Source organism: Pseudophryne corroboree, chromosome 1 (assembly GCF_028390025.1).
Source record: "Pseudophryne corroboree isolate aPseCor3 chromosome 1, aPseCor3.hap2, whole genome shotgun sequence".
Lineage (NCBI taxonomy): Eukaryota > Metazoa > Chordata > Amphibia > Anura > Myobatrachidae > Pseudophryne > Pseudophryne corroboree.
Genome location: NC_086444.1, coordinates 838,484,997 through 838,503,752, shown reverse-complemented (window position 1 = coordinate 838,503,752; position 18,756 = coordinate 838,484,997). Strand labels below are relative to the sequence as shown.

Here is an 18,756-nt window from a genome sequence, read left to right as displayed (position 1 = left end):
TTTACAAACATGATATCTTCATTACTGTTGACAATGCGACTATCCACCCTACCCCACTGCCTAGGTGTCATCCTTGAGTCTGAACTGTCCTTTGTTCCACACATTCACTCTGTCTCGAAATCATGTTACATGAAGCTAAAATAACATATCCAAAATACGTCCTTATCTTACACAAGACACTGCAAAAACTGTAATCTATGCACTCATCATCTCCCGCATTGATTATTGCAATAGTCTCCTTACTGGTCTTCCCAAACATAGGCTCTCATCACTACAACCCATTTTCAATGCAGCTGCAAAACTAATCTTCCTCGCTAGACGTTCGTCGTCTGCTGATCCGCTCTGTCAGTCCCTCCATTGTTTACTGGTATTTTATCGTGTTAAATATAAAATACTTTTACTTACATACAAGTCTATTAACCAAACTGCACCATCATACATCTCTTCACTTATCTCAAAATATCTCCCTACCAGACCTCTCCGCTCTGCACAAAATCTGCGTCTCTCATCCACACGTATTATTTGTTCCCACTCAAAATTACAGGACTTTATCCGGGCTTCCCCCACTCTGTGGAATGCCCTCCCACGTACAGTAAGACTCACCTCTAGTCTCCAAACCTTTAACCATTCCCTGAAAACTCACCTCTTCAGACAAGCCTATCAAATTCCAGACCTGCCCACATAACCTTCAATGCTTCCCTATCTAATTATATCCTCTGTGTACAGTCCACATAACCTCACATATTTTGTCTTCCAACATTGCTGGGTGATCATATCACACAACCCATTAAGAACCTAGCAATCTGGCGGACCATTATGCAATAGGTAGCATCTATCCTTTTGCATCAATGCCTATTTCCCTATTAGGATCCAAACACTCTTCACGGATTTGGTTGCCACCGATTTCAGCATCAATCACTTTATTGGACAGTCCGGTCCTGGGTCTGGAGCCACCTGCATTGGTCCCTTTGCAAAGCAGGGACCGTGGCTGCCGATCACGTGCCTGGAGCCAGCGGTCCAGTCGGGCACTGAGAGGTGAACACAGGCGCCGCAGCTACAATCACCTTGGACACGCCAGGCGGTGCGCGCAATCCCGGCGCCGTGGACCAAAACTCTCGGGAAGCGGTAAGCCTAACCGCTCTGAACACAATAAGTGATTAAGGTAGAGAGCGGCAGACGGAGACGCTCTAGAGAGGCTGCAATATGAGATAAAGCCTGCTTTACAAACTGACTTTTAGCTACCTGAAGCATCAGTATATTTGCTACATTAACTGTTTCAATTCTTTCTTAAAAGAAACAATAACCATGATTACGGTATAAATACATGTATTATCACACAGGACGTGACTGGTGGATATAAATAAGGGTCTTTCACCATTCTTGGACTCTTTCTACATTGATTTCACTAAAGGACACCTGTGAAAATTATCTGGTAATCAGTAGGGTATTACTTGAGTGGAACCATAAGGATATTCGAGTGTTAGGGATCCTATGCTATGAAATATATTTTTAAAGTACTAAGTTGTTTTAAATCCAGTTGCCAATTGGTATAGTTTAAACTAATTTTGGTGTATGTGCAATTTTAGATATAATAAATATGGAATAATTCAAGTCTATTTGCGCTCTCTTTCCTTTTTTGCTTATTTCCCTATAGGTTGTAAGCTTGCGAGCAGGGCCTTCCTACCTCTGTTTTTGCCCAGTTTTGTTTTATTACTATTGTTCTAATTGTAAAGCGCAAAGGAATATGCTTCGCTATATAATAAACTGTTAATAATAACCTTCTTGGACTCTGAGTCAGCCTTTCATGTACGTAGCCAGACAGCTCTGCGAGCTGCTACTGCTGAGGCTGATGCTTGATAGACAATAGTACCCATATCCAAGGCTGCTTCTTCCATAAAAATAGCCGCCTATTTAATATGTGCAATATTTTTGATCTCTAGATGCCAATGAGGGATCATCCTCCAATGCATCAGCCCAGGCCGCCACTGCTTTTGCCATCCAGGCTTGAAGCCATGGCTGGTCTTGCAATTGCCACAGACAAGGAGAAATGTGTTTTAAAAAAACATCTATTTTTCTATCATCATTTAATGATGTTGAAGGCAGAGGCAATGTAGATTTTCGCACCAATCGAATGACATGTGTATCTACCTTGGTAGCCACCTCCCTTTTTAAACTGTCCCCAGCTGGAAGAGGACAGCGGGAATTCCATTTCTTTGGAAATCTAAACTTCTTACTGGATGTGACCCAAGCCTCTTGCATAATTTCCGTCAGATGTTCTGACCCAGAAATTCAGTTCTGGCTGTTTTAGGATGTTTAAACACAGGAGCCTTGGATTTCAACAAAGGCTCTGCTGCAGCGGTGGCCAGCCTGTGTCTCTTGAGCCTCATGCGGCTCTTTCTTTATTCAAATGTGTCTCCCGACACTCGAAGTCATGTGACCACAACAGATCCAGAAACTGCTGCACTCCAGACAGGCAGCAGCAGCACTACGGAGACTGAGAACTGAGAGAGCCAGATACTAGAGGTGAGTCACCCACTGGCAAACTGAGGACACATAAGGGACTGCTGCAATGGCACAAGGTGTATTTTTTGGGGGGCTGTAGTGACACATGAGGGTCCTGGCAGGAGTGACACAGAAGAGTGCTGGCAGGAGTGACTCATGGGGGAGTTGGCTGTAGTGACATACTGTAGGAGTGTGCTAGCAGGAGTGACACATGAGGTAGCTGGCTGAAGTGACACATTAGGGTATGTGAAAGTGGCTTTTTAAATGTATTTTATGTGGATCTGGCTTTTTAAATGTATTTTATACCAGAGGCGTGGCCTAGCATGCACAAGACCACACCCCATTTTTGCATGTGCGCCTGTGGCTTGATGTCGGCTTTTTGATGTGCCTAACAAGATTTTTTGGCTCTTTGTTTCTGACTGGTTGGCCATCCCTGCTATGCTGCCTCTTCTAAGGATAGAATGGCTTTCATAGCACTAATTAGCTCAGGTATATCCACTGAGCTGGGACCTTCATCATCATCTCTGTATGCAGAACCAGAATGCAAGGAATCCTCATCCTCCGAAGTGTCCCCATCTGAAACATATGTAGACTGTGAAGATGTTGTTTCATGTCTGTGTGATTTACTTTCCACAGGCCTTTCAGCCTGTTTTTGTTGAAAGGCTGCAGATTCCTGGAGTGGATGTGATAAAACCCAGGGGTAATGTTGCATGTAATGGTTAACAGGGTAACCTGAATTAGGCCCATACTCTATTTTGAATCAGATCCTGGAATAGAGAATCTGAGGCATTGCCAAGAGAAAGATGAGACATGAGACCGAACAATGCAGAAGAGCTGAAGGCCGCTATTTAAGCATCCTGGTCTTCCATAACACCTCAGCAGTGCCACCGGCTGATATAATCCATGTCACGCCGCATTGAGGCAGTAATTCATGCAAAAGGGGCCCAAACCAAGTACTGTGTACATATGCGTGATTATACTTTTCAGGGGGCCGACACTTCTGTATTTAAAATCCTTTTTTTATTGATTTTATGTAATCTAATTTTCTGAGATTTTTGAGTTTGGGTTTTCTTAACCTGTAAGCCACCATCATCAAAATTATAACAAATAAAGACTTGAAATATCTCACTTTGCATGTAATGAGTCTATAAAATATATTAGTTTCACCTTTTAAGTTGAATTACTGAAATAAATGAACTTTTGCACGACATTCTAATTTTCTGAGTTAACCTGTACACAATTTGTGACTGAAATCACTTTATAGCTTGTTAAAGTGACATACAATCCGATCCCTCCCTGCCTTGCACCAGCATTGAGGATCAGTATATACACAGAAACTGACAGGAATAGTAAAGTCAGCTATCACACTAGCAATCAGTCACAAGTTATACATTAGTAATATATATTCGACTTCAGAGACATTTCAAGTGTGTAGGAGAAACATATTACTGCATACCTTTTATATAGGACATTTAACGTATTCAGTCACACAGCAAAAGAAACGGCAGTAATAGTTTACAGACTCATATGCATCAGGCACTTATCCAACTACTTGTACCCAATGATAGGTAGAGACAAAGCGGGACATTTACTATTATTCAGTGATAAGAGCAGAGAAGTGAGCAAGTGGAGACGTTGCCCATGGCAACCAATCAGCACTGAAGTAACATCTATAATTTGCATACTATATAATTATACAGATCTGCTGATTGGTTGATGGGGCAACTTCTCCACTGGCTCACTTTCTCCGCTCATATCACTGTTTAGTAAATGTCCCCCTTAGTGCTGGCTCAGGAGAGTGGGATACAGGGAAACTTAACCCCGCTTCCAGAATCGATCAATACGTTAGTGAACGCTGAGTAGATCCAGACGCAAATAGTGTACACAAACGCCCAGTGAACACAACAGTGAACACAGATGCACCAGTCACACAGCCGCCTATGCTGCGACTGGGTCTTTTAGATACACAGCGTCTCAGACAGAAGCGAGAAATCAGTTCATGGTGGGAAACCTGGAGGAAACTGGTCATGAAACGGGGGGAGGGGCGACCAGGCGAGCGTCTTACTCCCCACTGCTGACATCAGCCCCAGGGATCCCGGCTTCACACTAATCCCTGGAGCCCTGGGGCCTAGTACTGGTGCACCCGAGGTGGCAGCCGCGTCAGCGATCGTTCGGTAGTCTCCTCCCGAAAACAGTGCGGCTATGTCTCGTATCTCCACTGCTAACTGGAACTGACGCTTTACCTTCTTCCTGTGCTCCGGCCACAGCCTGGTAACATCAGCTGAACTTGCTAGTACATTCTACACAGACGTCTGCCAAAACAGCACTGTACCCGTGGGTAAGCGTTGTCGCGACCCGGCGGGGAGTTGTTGGAGCGACTCTTTTCTAAGGTGCGTGTAAGACGCTTTTTAGAAAACTCGCTCAAGAAACGGAAGACTATAAAAATAAATAACAAGCTTATGACTGCCAAAATCAGCAGCCCAACGATTGTGGTCCAGCTCCTGCCGCACCAACAAAAAATCTGAATTGCCTGAGCCAGAAGGCTGGGATGTAGGGGACTGGCCCGTTGCATTCTGGGAGGCCGAAAGCTTTTGATCGTTGGTGCCAATCCGCTGACGCTACCTCATATCCCAATGTATATCCTGTGGCTACTACTGTGGACCCTGCATGAGAAAGCACTCCCCGCTCCCTTATACTAGGGACATGGCGGGGGGATAGAGGAGTGGAGTGGGAGGTCGCAGTGTCATGCTTTGGGCTCGGGCTCCAGTGGCGGCTAAACAGATGCACCACAGGTGGGCGCCCAGAGAGATCCAGTGGCGCTGGTCTGCTCGAGTCTGCACACTGCTATTCGCTAAAAAACAAACAAAAAACAACAACTTCCGGATCAGTGACGAAGTGCCAGTATGCCATACCGTTGCATACCTGCCCACTTCGACCACTGGTCATCCTACTGTGAATTGTACACTCCACTATTGAGTTTATTTATTCGCTTGTGACTTTATCATAATTTAATTTTGACCATAGATGTGCCATTATGACACAAAACAAATCGGTGGTATTAAGAGTACAGTAACGAGAATTAGAGAGTAGAGAACAAAAAGTGAAACTCAAAAACAAGCAGAGATGTTTAGTAAAAATGATTATTATAGTTGCATGGAATTATTCAGTGATACGTCTGTGAGCCAAGTTGATTCTGAATCAGTCAGAATTGATATTATGAAAGTTTCATTTCATAAACTTAAAATATTTGCCTTTTCGCTAAAACAAACTGGTACGTTTCTTTGTAACTTAACTGTGAATTTATACATTCATATAACAGGAGGCAGGAGTTGAAGAAAAGTATGCCGAAGCAGATGGAGACACTATTTTCGAAAGTGATACTGCTGATGTTCCACCTTCCACTGACAGCACACCAAAGGTCCTCAACAGTGCTCTGTCTGGCTTGTCTTCTAGGTAACAGTTTTATCTTTTGTCAGAAATCACTATACAAATATGGGGTCGGATGTAATGAAGTCTAATTTGGCCAGAGGTGCGGGTTCCTGGCTGAACTTGACGTTTTTGTAAAGCGGCAATCATGTACAAGAAAGGATAGATATACACACTCCAGCGCTAAAGAAGGTACCACATTCACAATTGTGCTCGAAAAAACTCTATACAAAACACTTATCACCAGTGTGGAGAATAAGTTAAAAGGTAGCACTTAACGTTAAGGGAGTGATCTACACACGAGCAGGTTATTCTTAGTCCGTGGACACGCTCGTGTGTAGATCACTCCCTTAACGTTAAGTGCTACCTTTTAACTTATTCTCCACACTGGTGATAAGTGTTTTGTATAGAGTTTTTTCGAGCACAATTGTGAATGTGGTACCTTCTTTAGCGCTGGAGTGTGTATATCTATCCTTTCTTCTACCTATTGTTTTTGAGTAACTTGGATGCGTTACTCTGATATACATAATTAGCTGCAAAATAGGGTTTTCTTGCGCACCAAAACTGGAAATATTTTGTCCACTATAGCAATCATGTACAAGGCACACATGCCTTGTACATATTGGCGCATCACAAAAATCGTCCGAGTTCGGCATGAAACCCACCCCTTCCGGCCAACTTAGAATTCATTACATCCGACCCATGATCCCCTTTGCTTAACCCTTACCTTACATTACACATACAAAGCTTTGTTTCTATCCTCATTTTTTACCCTGGCTTGCAATGTCCTCTACTACATACTATGTATCGCTAGGACATAGCATATGCTTGTTGTACTATCTTCTGCTACAAATAAGTCCGTGCATGAAATGACTTTGAAATCCACAAATGATTGGGAAATATTTCTTGCAGAGTAAAGCAAAATAACTATTATAACTCATATATATATATATATATATATATATATATACATATATATAAAATCTCTATATATGTATTTATATATATATATATATATATATATATATATAATCTCCTATATATTTGTCTAAATCTGTGACTCTGTGCCCGTAACGCTGGGTGGAGTCACAGCGGTGGGCGGAGTCAGCAAGTCTCTGCTCCTGCTGCCTGTCCATCTCTCTCTCTCCCCTCCCCCCACCCATCAGCAGCTCTGATTCCCCGGCCGCGGCGCCGGCCCAACAACAACGGCTGATGCCGCCCCCGGCATACACATTAGGAGGGACGGGGTGCGCAGGAGAAGGCTCTCATAGCCCTCCCTGCGCCGCGTACACAGACCCGCCGCCTCCTCTGCACAAATCCCGCTGTCGGCACTCTGGCTGTGACAGGAGGCGAGTGCTGCAGTGACGTCATCTCCTGCAGCACTCTCCTCCTGTCACACAGCCGGCACACACTCTCCAGTCTCCGGGGGCTGCCAGCATCTACAGGCAAGCTGGAAACACCCCCGGAGCGAGAGAGAACAGACCTGCGAGGCCACGCCCCTTTCACATCAGGCCACACCCCCTTTTTGCCCGCGGGGGGGGGGGGGGGGGGAGAGATGTGTGTAACAGTAATGCTGAAATGCTGACCCAGTGACGCCTCTGGACACTGTACTGTTTACCAGCCTGCAGCAGCCGCCCACAGCCCCAACGGTGAGTCCCTCCGGCCATCCTACCCACTGTTTCTATGTCTGCTCGCCACTTTACACAAGTCTCCTCTTCTGGTGCCCTCCCCCTCCACTACTTTCCCCCCTCTCTTCATCAGCTTCCTCACTGGGGACCCTCCCTGCCGACCCGCGTCTCTATATCCCCTCCCTACCACCCCGCGTCTCTCTATCCCCTCCCTACCGCCCGCGTCTCTCTATCCCCTCCCTACCGCCCCGCGTCTCTCTATCCCCTCCCTACCGCCTCGCGTCTCTCTATCCCCTCCCTACCGCCCCGCGTCTCTCTATCCCCTCCCTACCGCCCCACGTCTCTCTATCCCCTCCCTACCGCCCCGCGTCTCTCTATCCCCTCCCAGCCGCCCCGCGTCTCTCTATCCCCTCCCTACCGCTCCGCGTCTCTCTATCCTCTCCCAGCCGCCCGCGTCTCTCTATCCCCTCCCTACCGCCCCGCGTCTCTATATCCCTTCCCTACCGCCCCGCCTCTCTCTATCCCCTCCTCCCTATGCCTCTGTAACCCCTCCCTACCGCCCGCGTCTCAGTATCCCCTCCCTACCGCTCTGCGTCTCTGTATCACCTCCCTACCGCCCCGTATCTCTGTATCCCCTCCTACCGCCCCGCGTCTCTCTATCCCCTCCCTCCGCCCGCGTCTCTCTATCCCCTCCCTACCGCCCCGCCTCTCTCTATCCCCTCCCAGCCGCCCCGCCTCTCTGTATCCCCTCCCTATCGCCCCGGGTCTCTCTATCCCCTCCCTACCGCCCCGCGTCTCTCTATCCCCTCCCTGCCGACCCGCGTCTCTCTATCCCCTCCATACCGCCCCGCATCTTTCTATCCCCTCCCTACCGCCCCGCGTCTCTATATATCCCCTCCCTACCGCCCTGCGTGTCTCTATCCCCTCCTTGCCGCCCTGCGTCTCTCTATCCCCTCCCTACCGCCCCCCTTCTATCTATCCCCTCCCTACCGGCCCGCGTCTCTCTATCCCCTCTATCCACTCATACAAATATTGAACCGCAGCAAGGCATGCAGGGGTTAAGGTGGCGTAGCCCCTTTCGACGGTGTGAAGAGCGCCCGTAGGGCGCGATGAAGCACCTAGTCTCTATATATGTATGTACAATCGGAGTACCACATGTACAATGTTTTTTGTACATTTTAAGTCCTTTCATTTAATTAAATTTTGTTCCCATTTAAATGATTAATAAAATCAGTGCCTTAGAGCCATTTGTCAATATAAAGATAAAATTGCAAAAAATAGGGGATTTATATTTAAAATACTGTAATTTCTAATTAATTCATTTAGAATTAATGTGTATAGCATGAATAAGACTGAGGTGTGGTTTTTATGTTTCAGGTGGAAAAACTGGTGGATTCGTGGTATTTTCAGTTTAACAATGATCACATCGTTTTTTTTGCTTATCTACATGGGACCTGTCATGCTCATACTTCTGGTAAGTTCAGAGACCTCTTTTTGTTACTTGTGTTTTCTTTTATTTATTTATTTATTTATATATTGATCGCACAAGTATCCGAAGGGTATCTTGAGGTATATTTTTGTCATTTTAACTGGGTAGTGCCAATCCTTGGGCTTTCATTAGAGGAAAAGTTAATATTGATTTATTACAATTGAATGACATTATTCTTATTTGAAAATTAGGATTACAGTTGAAGCTGCTTACATTTTATAAATTCTTTCATAAAAACTATAAACCCTATTTATCAATTTTAATCTCATAGACCAGGGTCTGTGAAAAAGGAATGAAAATAAAACTTGAGACATTCATTTGAGGTGATTCTTAGGCCATTACTGCGATAAAACATGGTGAATACCTTGCCTCAGGCGGCATTTTGTAACTAGTGCTCCCACTCATTCATGTTGCTCTCCTAGCTATCATTTCTAGTCTATATTCTATTTGAGCTGCAGGACGTACACTGTGACAGGTTCGCAAATGGCTGTTAAGTGTTTTCTGCATTGTATGTTTATTGTGCTTGAAGTAGACGTATTAATAATGGTTCTACTTCTCATTACGTCTGTTTCTGATTCACTACTTCTTGGTAAAAAAATGAAGCAAGAAAAGGCGGTAAATATTATTTTACTACTTTAAAATGAGTGGTGTTATACTGTACAAATGAGCAGTACCAGACTGGTGGACTAGATGACCATAATTAACGAGGTATTCCTAACAATTTTATTTTTTTCAAATGATACTAAGATTTTCAAAACCTTGTCACTCATTTTATGTCTGTTTTATGTTTGCAATATAAAATTTTAATAAACAGATTCTTTGCAAAATTAGAAGCTGATCCTCTGTAAAGTACATCCAGTATGTCACTGATACAGAGTCTATTCCAGAGGTTCCCAAACTCTGTCCTGAAGGCCCCGCAGAGGTCCAGGTTGTTGTTTTTTTACCCAATTATTTATTAAAACACTACATGACAGCAAGAATATCAACAGATCATAAAATGTAGGATGCAAAGAACCCTATAAAGGGGTGTCATGGAAACAGCAGTCCACTTTTAAGTATATCCATGCTTGGCCACAGGTGAATTAATTAGTACATCTTGATTTAACCAAATGTGCTGAGCCAGGGATTTTCTTAAAACCTGCACTGCTGGGGTGCCTTGAGGACCGCCTTTGGGAACCTATGGTCTTTTGCAATAAATTATTCTGGGCTAGTATAAAGTAGCATGATTGCTGGGAAAAAAAACACCAAATAATTGTTAATAAGGCTAGATATATCTGCATGAAAAAGTATGATATTTCAGTAATAATGCAACAAAAAAATTATAAGCTACACTTAAGATTGATAAAGTGAATGATATTTGCTCTTGTGATCGAACCACTTGCTTCTCAGATCAGGGCCAACCCCGACATACAATGAATAGGAGTGGGTTCTATCAACTCCAAGATCTTTCTGTTTGCAGATGACATCCTGCTCTCTCTGACCCAGCCAACACTCTTCCTTGCTAATATTATTTCAGTGTTTAGGTCCTACAGCGTAATTGCTGCTTATAAGATTAATTGTTCAAAATTGGAGGCCATGCTGCTTCATGTTCCCTTCCTAAAAAGCAGAGGTTCTTAAAACGAACTTCAATTTCAGATAGCACGCCAGAAGAATCAAATATCTAGGGATTTACCTTACCTCCCGTTATGACCTTCTTTTTCACTATAACTTCTCCCCTCTCTTCTCCAAGATGCAGGCCGATCTGACCTCCTGGAATCGTTTTTTTATCTCATGGCTGGGCAGGATCATAGCCTTTAAAATTAATATTATACCCAAGGTTTTACCTTTTTCAAACCTTGCCTGTAGCTGTCCCTGCCTCCTTTCTTAGAAATATAAAAAAATAAAAAGCCCTTCTCTCAGCTAATGTTTTGAAGAAACCGGTCTTTAAGGGGGGCAGGGGTCTCCCTGATGTCAAATGTTACCGTTCGGCTTCCCATTTCTCTCAAATTGTTGCTTCTTATGCTCCACCGGATCCATCTCTTGGCTTGACATTGAGTCAGCTTATGTTAACCTCCCCGACATGACCCCTCTATGGGGCATTACCTCGTGCAACGTCCCGCTGTTGCTAATTTGCTCCCTATTATTAAATTTTACTTTACCCTTTGGTACCTATACTCATTTAAAATGAATACTTCCACAGCAGTCTCTCCTTTGACCTCTGTTTGACACAACCCCCTGTTTCCCCTGGCTCATCTACTATGAGATCTCGCAGCTGGATCCAGATAGTCCTTTAATTACCTGCAGATTTTATCTACCAAAGTCAATGGTTATCCCTGTCTGAGCTCCAACAGAAGTACATATCCCAGATACTTAACCCTTTTGAATTTTTTCAAGTTTGCCATTTTTATTCTCCCTACCTTCAACTCCTATTCTTCGAGATCTTACCCCTTTTGGAAATTTTTGCAGACATCACCCCTTGACCAGGCGCTAGATTTACCAACTTTATATCATCTTCCTAGATACTGGTCTTTCCTCTCAGGGATCTCATTAGGTTGCGTGGGGAAAGGATATCGGATCCCCCCCAGATGTTGACTCATGGGAGAAGTATTTCAACCAAATTAAAAGAAACTTCATATAAAATAGGTTACCGATGCTAATATGTCCCATCAAGACTCAACAAAGTGTCCCCCCTCCTCTGCATCTGATTGCTGCTGGGGGTGTGGTTGCAGGAGTAATATGTTAATATGGTGCACATGTCCGATTATCACCACCTTCTGGGATTTGGTTCATACTCTCTTGAACTCTCTTTTTGAGGCTCTAGTGACCGAGGACTCCTGGACATTGTTGCTTTGCTATTCCCCCCCCCACCCCACCCCTTCACTCCCCCCACCCCTTCACTCCTTGATCTTAACACCCCCTTCCCTCCACGATCTTAACACATTTTCCACAAAATTGTTCGTACACATATTGGTAGCCGCTAAATCCCCAAATCCCTAGTGGCCCTGAACTGAAAAAACTTGACACCCCCTCCCTTATTTACATAGACCCCCATCACCTATGCTCTGCCCCCTCTAGGTAGCGCATGGGTAGTGAACTCTGTCTTCTCTACCATTCTCAACTTTTGTCAATTTTTATGATCCTAATCCTAATTTATGATTTCTAATCCCCCCCCCCTTTTCCTATCTTCATCGCCAATTTTACCCACATTTGAAGAAAATTTGGTCATCTAACATTGTTTTTTTCAAGTTATATTTTTGTGTTTTTGACTACTGTTTATTCTGCATTTTGACCTTGTGACGTGGCATTCTCTCTGTCTTACATCTGTGTCCTTTTTATCCTTAGTTCCTTGTTAATGTAAATTTATCACTACACTCACTGTATGGTTCCATCACATTTACCACTAATAGCTGCAGGCTACTTGAAAAACGATTGTTTTTCTTGTGTTTAAATTTTGATTGACCATACAAAATAAAGATTTATGAAAAAAAAACCCATAATGAGTGGACTTCTGTTTTGAAGTACTTTTTGCCTTGGGTTAAACAATAATTAAAAGGTAATTTTTATGAGCCATCTTGCAACAACAAAAAAATACATTACAGTAGTGAGTCATGACTAACTACAAAATATAATAAATGTGGCATTTTTAGATAAGCATAGATACATTAGACATGTTGGTAACCATTAATTTCCATTGACATGTCTACAGCTGGGTACTCACTCCAGCGATGTGTACCCAGCTGATATATCGTCCCGATGGTTAGCAGTTCCTGAAGCTCTACAACGTATGAGGACAGTACTTGTGGCTGGGTACTATGCATGCTGTCTTAACTACGTAAGCTCCATAGCATTCATTTAAATTTAAGTAGACACTGGTATGTAAAAAAAAAAAAAAAAAGGCACATCCGTTGCATCTCGTTCTCTTCTCCGGTCTCTATAGCTTGTATAAAAGTTGTTTATCACTGAGGATCACAAGTATGGAGATAGAAGATAGATGTTCCCATTCGGAATGGGATTCTTAACTAACAAATGTGAGGAATTTAGGAAATATAATTTACATAATGTGAACTTGAAAGTGACATTACTGCTGGTACAAAAAAAAACCTTTTCAGAAGCACACTTGTGGTCTTCCCAGTGGTAAAAATGTAATATATTGTTCAGTGGTGGTAAAGGGGGTCAGCGATCGCAGTCTGAAGCCCTTCGGGGAGTGCGCACGCACACCCCGTGAAGCCCAGTGAGAAGCGAAAGCATCTCAGGGCTGCTATTGCCTCTGCCTGATTGACAGGCAGAGGGGGAGCGTGCCAACGGCATCAGAACGACATTGTTGAGGCACGGTCCAGGCCACGGCAGCTGCGTGATGTCACATGCAGCCGCTGCGACCCGGTACGTGGTGGGTAGCCGCCTGCCAGCGCAGCCAGGCTGCGCAGGCAGGGAACTACTCGGCAGGTGCAAAAGCATTGCCGCGGTAGGGTGCAGGGCCTGACGTGGGGTGGACTAGCCCTGTGCTGGGCGTCCCCCCGCATGTCTGAGTAAGTGATCATAGATGTGCTAAATTTAGCACATCTACGATCAGATCTGAATGACCCCCAAAGTTACAGATATCTGATATACTAGAATGAACATGGGCAGTATCAGCCCTGATGGTGTACTACTCCCGAAAACCTTTTTGTTTTGGCAAACCCAATCCCCTATAAGTACTGATAGGATAGCCTGACATGCTTATTATCCATGGTAATTAACAGCAGCTAATAGGATACTGGCCTATTCAGAATTGTTAGCAAACCCAAAAAGTTAACAATTGGGCAAAACCAGTTGCATTGCAGGATGGGGAAGATGTAACATGTGCAGACAGATTTTGATTTTAATTAGGAGGGGGAGGAATACTTAAATCCCTATCAGTTAACCCGATAGTTACCTTCATGATGTCGGCTGTCGGTCTTCCAGCGCCAGTCTAAAGGTGCATACACACGGAGAGATTTTGGCTATGAGAGATTTTGACTAACTTTTCCCTTGAACTGGCAGTAGGAGATTTTGACTAACTTTACCAGAGATTTTGTCTAACTATGCAAGAGATTTTGGCTATGGGAGATTTTGACTATCTCATTTAAATAAGGGGATGAGTGTCATATATAGGACGATTTTACAGGGTGGCTGGTATTTAAATAGCTAAAAGTTAAAAAAAAAAAATTTGCGTGGGGTCCCCCCTCCTATGTGAAACCAGCCTCGGGCTCTTTGAGCCAGTCCTGGTTGTTAAAATACTGAGGAAAAAATGAGTAGGGTTCCCCCATATTTAGACAACCAGCACCGGGCTCTGCGTCCGGTCCTGGTTTAAAAAATACGGGGGACAAAAGACATAGGGGTCCCCCGTATTTTCCAAACCAGCACCGGGCTCCACTAGCCAGGGAGATAATGCCACAGCCGGGGGACACTTTTATATTGGTCCCTGCGGCCGTGCCATTACCCCCCCAACTAGTCACCCCTGGCCGGGGTACACTGGAGTGAGGACCCCTTAAATCAAGGGGTCCCCCCCTCCAGCCACCCAAGGGCCAGGGGTGAAGCCCGAGGCTGTCCCCCCCCCCATCCGTGGGCGGTGGATGGGAGGCTGATAGCCTTTCAATAGTAATATTGTTCTTTACAGGAGGCCTACAGGTCCAGCAAGCCTGCCCCATCATGTTGGCACTTGGAGAACCACAAGTGCCAGCATGCCCGGACATAAAGAGTCCGCTGGCACCTGTAGTCCACCTGTAAAGAAAATATTTTAAAAAAAACACAACACATTCTTTTAAAAATCCTTTATTAAACTGGGTCTTCACCTGGGGGCGGCGGCCTTTAAGCTCTTTTGCATGGCCGCCGCCTTCCCAGGGCTTCCGGCGTCTTCACCTGGGGGGGCGCCACCTCCCCAGGGCTTCTGGGGTCTTGCTCCGGCGTCTTCACCTGGTGGGCGGCGGCTGCTAAGCTCTTTTGCATAGCCGCCGCCCATCCAGGATTTCCACGACGTCTTCACCTGGGAGGCGGCGGCCTTTAAGCTCTTTTGCATGGCCGCCGCCTTCCCAGGACTTCCAGCATCTTCACCTGGTGGGCGGCGGCTGCTAAGCTCTTTTGCATAGCCGCCGCCCATCCAGGACTTCCACGGCGTCTTCAGGAGCTCTTCTCCGCTCCTCCTCCGCCGTCGGACTGAAAGCCGCTGCCTCGCGCTGACTTATATAAGTCAGCGGGAGGGGGCGGGGCGATGACGCGGCGAGCCGTGATTGGCTCGCGGCGGCCATCTTGAATTTCAAAAATGACGCTGAGGCGCCATTTTTGAAACTGGTACCGCTCCGCTGCCAAACTCTGCAAGATAAAGGTAAATTTCCCCCGCCCGCACCGCTGCCGCAACCCGCCGCCGCCCGCACCGCCGCCGCCCACACCGCCACCGCAACCCACCGCCGCCCACACCACAACCCGCCGCCGCCCGCACCGCCGCCGCAACCCGCCGTCGCCCACACCGCCACCGCATCCCGCCGCCGCCCGCACCGCCGCCACAACCCGCCGCCGCCCGCACCACCGCCGCCTGCAACATCGCTATCGCTGGGAAAAATCGCTGGCTTCTTAAAGTATTAGCGATTTTGACTAACTTTTGCAGCGACATAGCCAAAATTGACTTGCCTGCACTGACTATTTTTCCCAGCGATAGCGACCTAGCGGGGACGCGCATCGCTATCGCTGGCTGTGTACACACGGAGCGATCTGCACTAACTTTCTGAGCGATTTTGACTATATAGTCAAAATCGCTCAGTTATATCGCTCCGTGTGTATGCACCTTTACAGGTGGTGTCAGGCGCCATCATCCCATCCATCAGGATGCTAAACGCATCCTTTTGCAGCAACTAACAAAGTACAAAAACAAATGAGCAAAACAGTGACTTACAGTACAAGATATTGCAGGACAAGTACATGATATATAAAAATTGCTGCCTCAGCGGTCTTAACACTCAAATAAGCAGCCGGGTTGTAGACCCAAGGTTAGGTGGTGTTGTACGCACTGTGGAATAGATACTAGTATAAGTAAGGGAAAGCAAAGCACATGAGGGAATGAGGGCCCTGCTTGTGTGACCTTACATTCTAAATGGGAGGGGCAGACGGGTGACAAAAATGGGGTAAACTTTGAACATTCTTGCCTAAATAACATATAATAACAAATAGCCAGGCTGCCACTGAACCACCCCCCGAAAATAACAGATAGAGTTTGTATAGTGGACAATTGAATTTATACATTTCCCAGTGATTGAGTAGGAAGGGTTAAATAGGAAAAACTGATTACAGCAGTTTTTCTATAGTTTTGTAGAAAAATAACTGAACAGCTAAGCAGGCAGCAGAGATGGCTAACACTAATAATTGTAGATGCTATTACTAATCCTAACATGAGCTCCTGCAACAGGCACGAGAGAGAGGAAGTCCATTCTTTACATGAGAAGAACTTTCTCCTGCTGGGTCTGGGACTCGGGGTCGACAACAAAAAGGTCGACATGCCTTAGGTCGACGCCAATTGGTCGACACACCTTAGGTCGACATGGACAGAAGGTCGACATGGACAAAAGGTCGACAGGAACAAGGTCGACATGAGTTTTTATGGGGTTTTTTGTGTCGTTTTCTTCGTAGAGTGACCGGGAACCCCAATTAGTGCACCGCGTCCCCTCGCATGGCTCGCTTCGCTCGCCATGCTTCGGGCATGGTGCCTTCGCTCCGCTACCGCTTCGCTCGGCACAGATTACCGTTCCAATCGTGGTCCACGTGGATCGTTAAGTGTGAAAAGGTTCCAAAAAAGAAAAAAATCGTGAAAAACTCATGTCGACCTTTTTCCATGTCGACCTTGTTCCTGTCTACCTTTTGTCCATGTCGACCTAAGGTGTGTCGACCAATTGGCGTCGACCTAAGGTGTGTCAACCTTTTTGTTGTCGACCTGGAGTCCGGATACCCTCCTGCTCATCTGGCCCCAAGCAGTGATATAGTGGTCTCATGCCTTGGATAGTGCAGATATCTGTTTGGGAAATAATGATTAATCCCCTTGAGACATGCTCCACTGCACTCTTCATGTTAGGGAGGATCATATTTGGGCACTTGGGTGAGAGGGGTATAATGTCTCAAAGCTAATTTCTCATACGTCCTAGAGGATGCTGGGGACTCCTAAAGGACCATGGGGTATAGACGGGATCCGCAGGAGACATGGGCACTTTAAGACTTTAAAAGGGGTGTGAACTGGCTCCTCCCTCTATGCCCCTCCTCCAGACCTCAGTTAGATTCTGTGCCCAGGGAGACTGGACACACACTAGGGGAGCTCTCCTGAGTTTCTCTGGAAAATACTTTTTTTTAGGTTTATTATTTTCAGGGAGCACTGCTGGCAACAGGCTCCCTGCTTCGTGGGACTGAGGGGAGAGAAGCAGACCTACTTTTGTGAGTTAAAGGCTCCGCTTCTTAGGCTACTGGACATCATTAGCTCCAGAGGGTCTGATCACTTGGTATAGCCTAGCTGCTCGTTCCTGGAGCCGCGCCGTCATCCCCCTCACAGAGCCAGAAGAAAGAAGCCGGGTGAATAACAGAAGTACAGGACTTCACTAAAGACGGCAGAAGACTTCAGTCTCAGAGGTACCGCGCAGCGGTCGCGTTGTGCGCCATTGCTCCCACACACAAGCGGCACTACTTGGGTGCAAGGTGCAGGGGGGGGCGCCCTGGGCAGCAATAATACCTCAAGTTACGCCTATTAAAAGTAATATACACTGTATACAGACCCCTGCCAGTATAAAAAATAGCGGGACTGAAGCGCGCCATTACGGGGTCGGGGCTTGGTCCACCCGGCTCTAATCAGCGCCATTTTCTCTTCACAGTGAGCTGCAGAGACGCTGGTCCTGGCCTCCTACACTTCTGTCATAAGTAACATGGTGCTAAAGGGGGGGGGGGGGCACAGCAAATTTGGTGTTGATTATTATTATAAAAAGCGATGACAGGTCTGGGGCATTATATATAGTTTCAGACCGGGATAGGCGCTGGGTGTGAGCTGGCAAACTCCCTCTGTTTCTCTAATAGGCCTTATTGTGGGTCTGTCCCCTATAGCCCAGTGTGATAGTGGTGTTGGTACGAGTCTGTCGACATGTCTGAGGCTAAAGGCTCTTCCCAGGAGGAGGCTGGAGTGGGGTCAGAACAGTGTGGGGGAGCTGATTGGGTAAATATGTTGAGTGCCTTGAATGCAAATGTGCCTTTATTAAATAAGAGATTGGATAAATCTGAGGCTCAGAACCAAACATGGAGACAATCCATGGAAGATGCTTTATCGCAAACGCAGGCTCCCTCAGGGTCACAGAAACGGCCGTTTACCCAAATAGCAGACACTGATACCGACACGGATTCGGACTCCAGTGTCGACTATGGTGATGCCAGGTTGAATCCTAAACTGGCTAAGAGCATTCAGTACATGATTGTGGCAATAAAAGAAGTGTTACATATCACAGAAGACCCTGCTGTTCCTGAGACAAGGGTCTGTATGTTTAAAGGAAAGAAATCCGTGGTAACGTTTCCTCCCTCTCATGAACTGAACGCTCTTTTTGAAAAGGCTTGGGAAATTCCTGACAAAAAGTTGCTGATTCCCAAGAGAATTATTATGGCATACCCGTTTCCCTCTGAGGATAGGAAAAAGTGGGAGTCAACCCCCAATGTGGACAAAGCTCTAGCTCGGCTGTCCAAGAAGGTGGTGCTTCCATCCCC

The 18,756-nt window shown here is 45.9% G+C and overlaps 1 protein-coding gene across 1 annotated transcript in view; it reads left to right on the top strand.

Annotated features, from left to right (window-relative positions):
• Nucleotides 1-18,756, top strand: part of CDS1 (CDP-diacylglycerol synthase 1) — a 163,549-nt gene that overhangs the window by 75,244 nt on the left and 69,549 nt on the right. Inside the window, exons 2-3 of the mRNA XM_063919902.1 lie at nucleotides 5,822-5,955; nucleotides 8,934-9,030. Of these exons, the coding sequence (XP_063775972.1) occupies nucleotides 5,822-5,955; nucleotides 8,934-9,030 (231 nt within the window). The remainder of the gene's footprint in view (nucleotides 1-5,821; nucleotides 5,956-8,933; nucleotides 9,031-18,756) is intronic.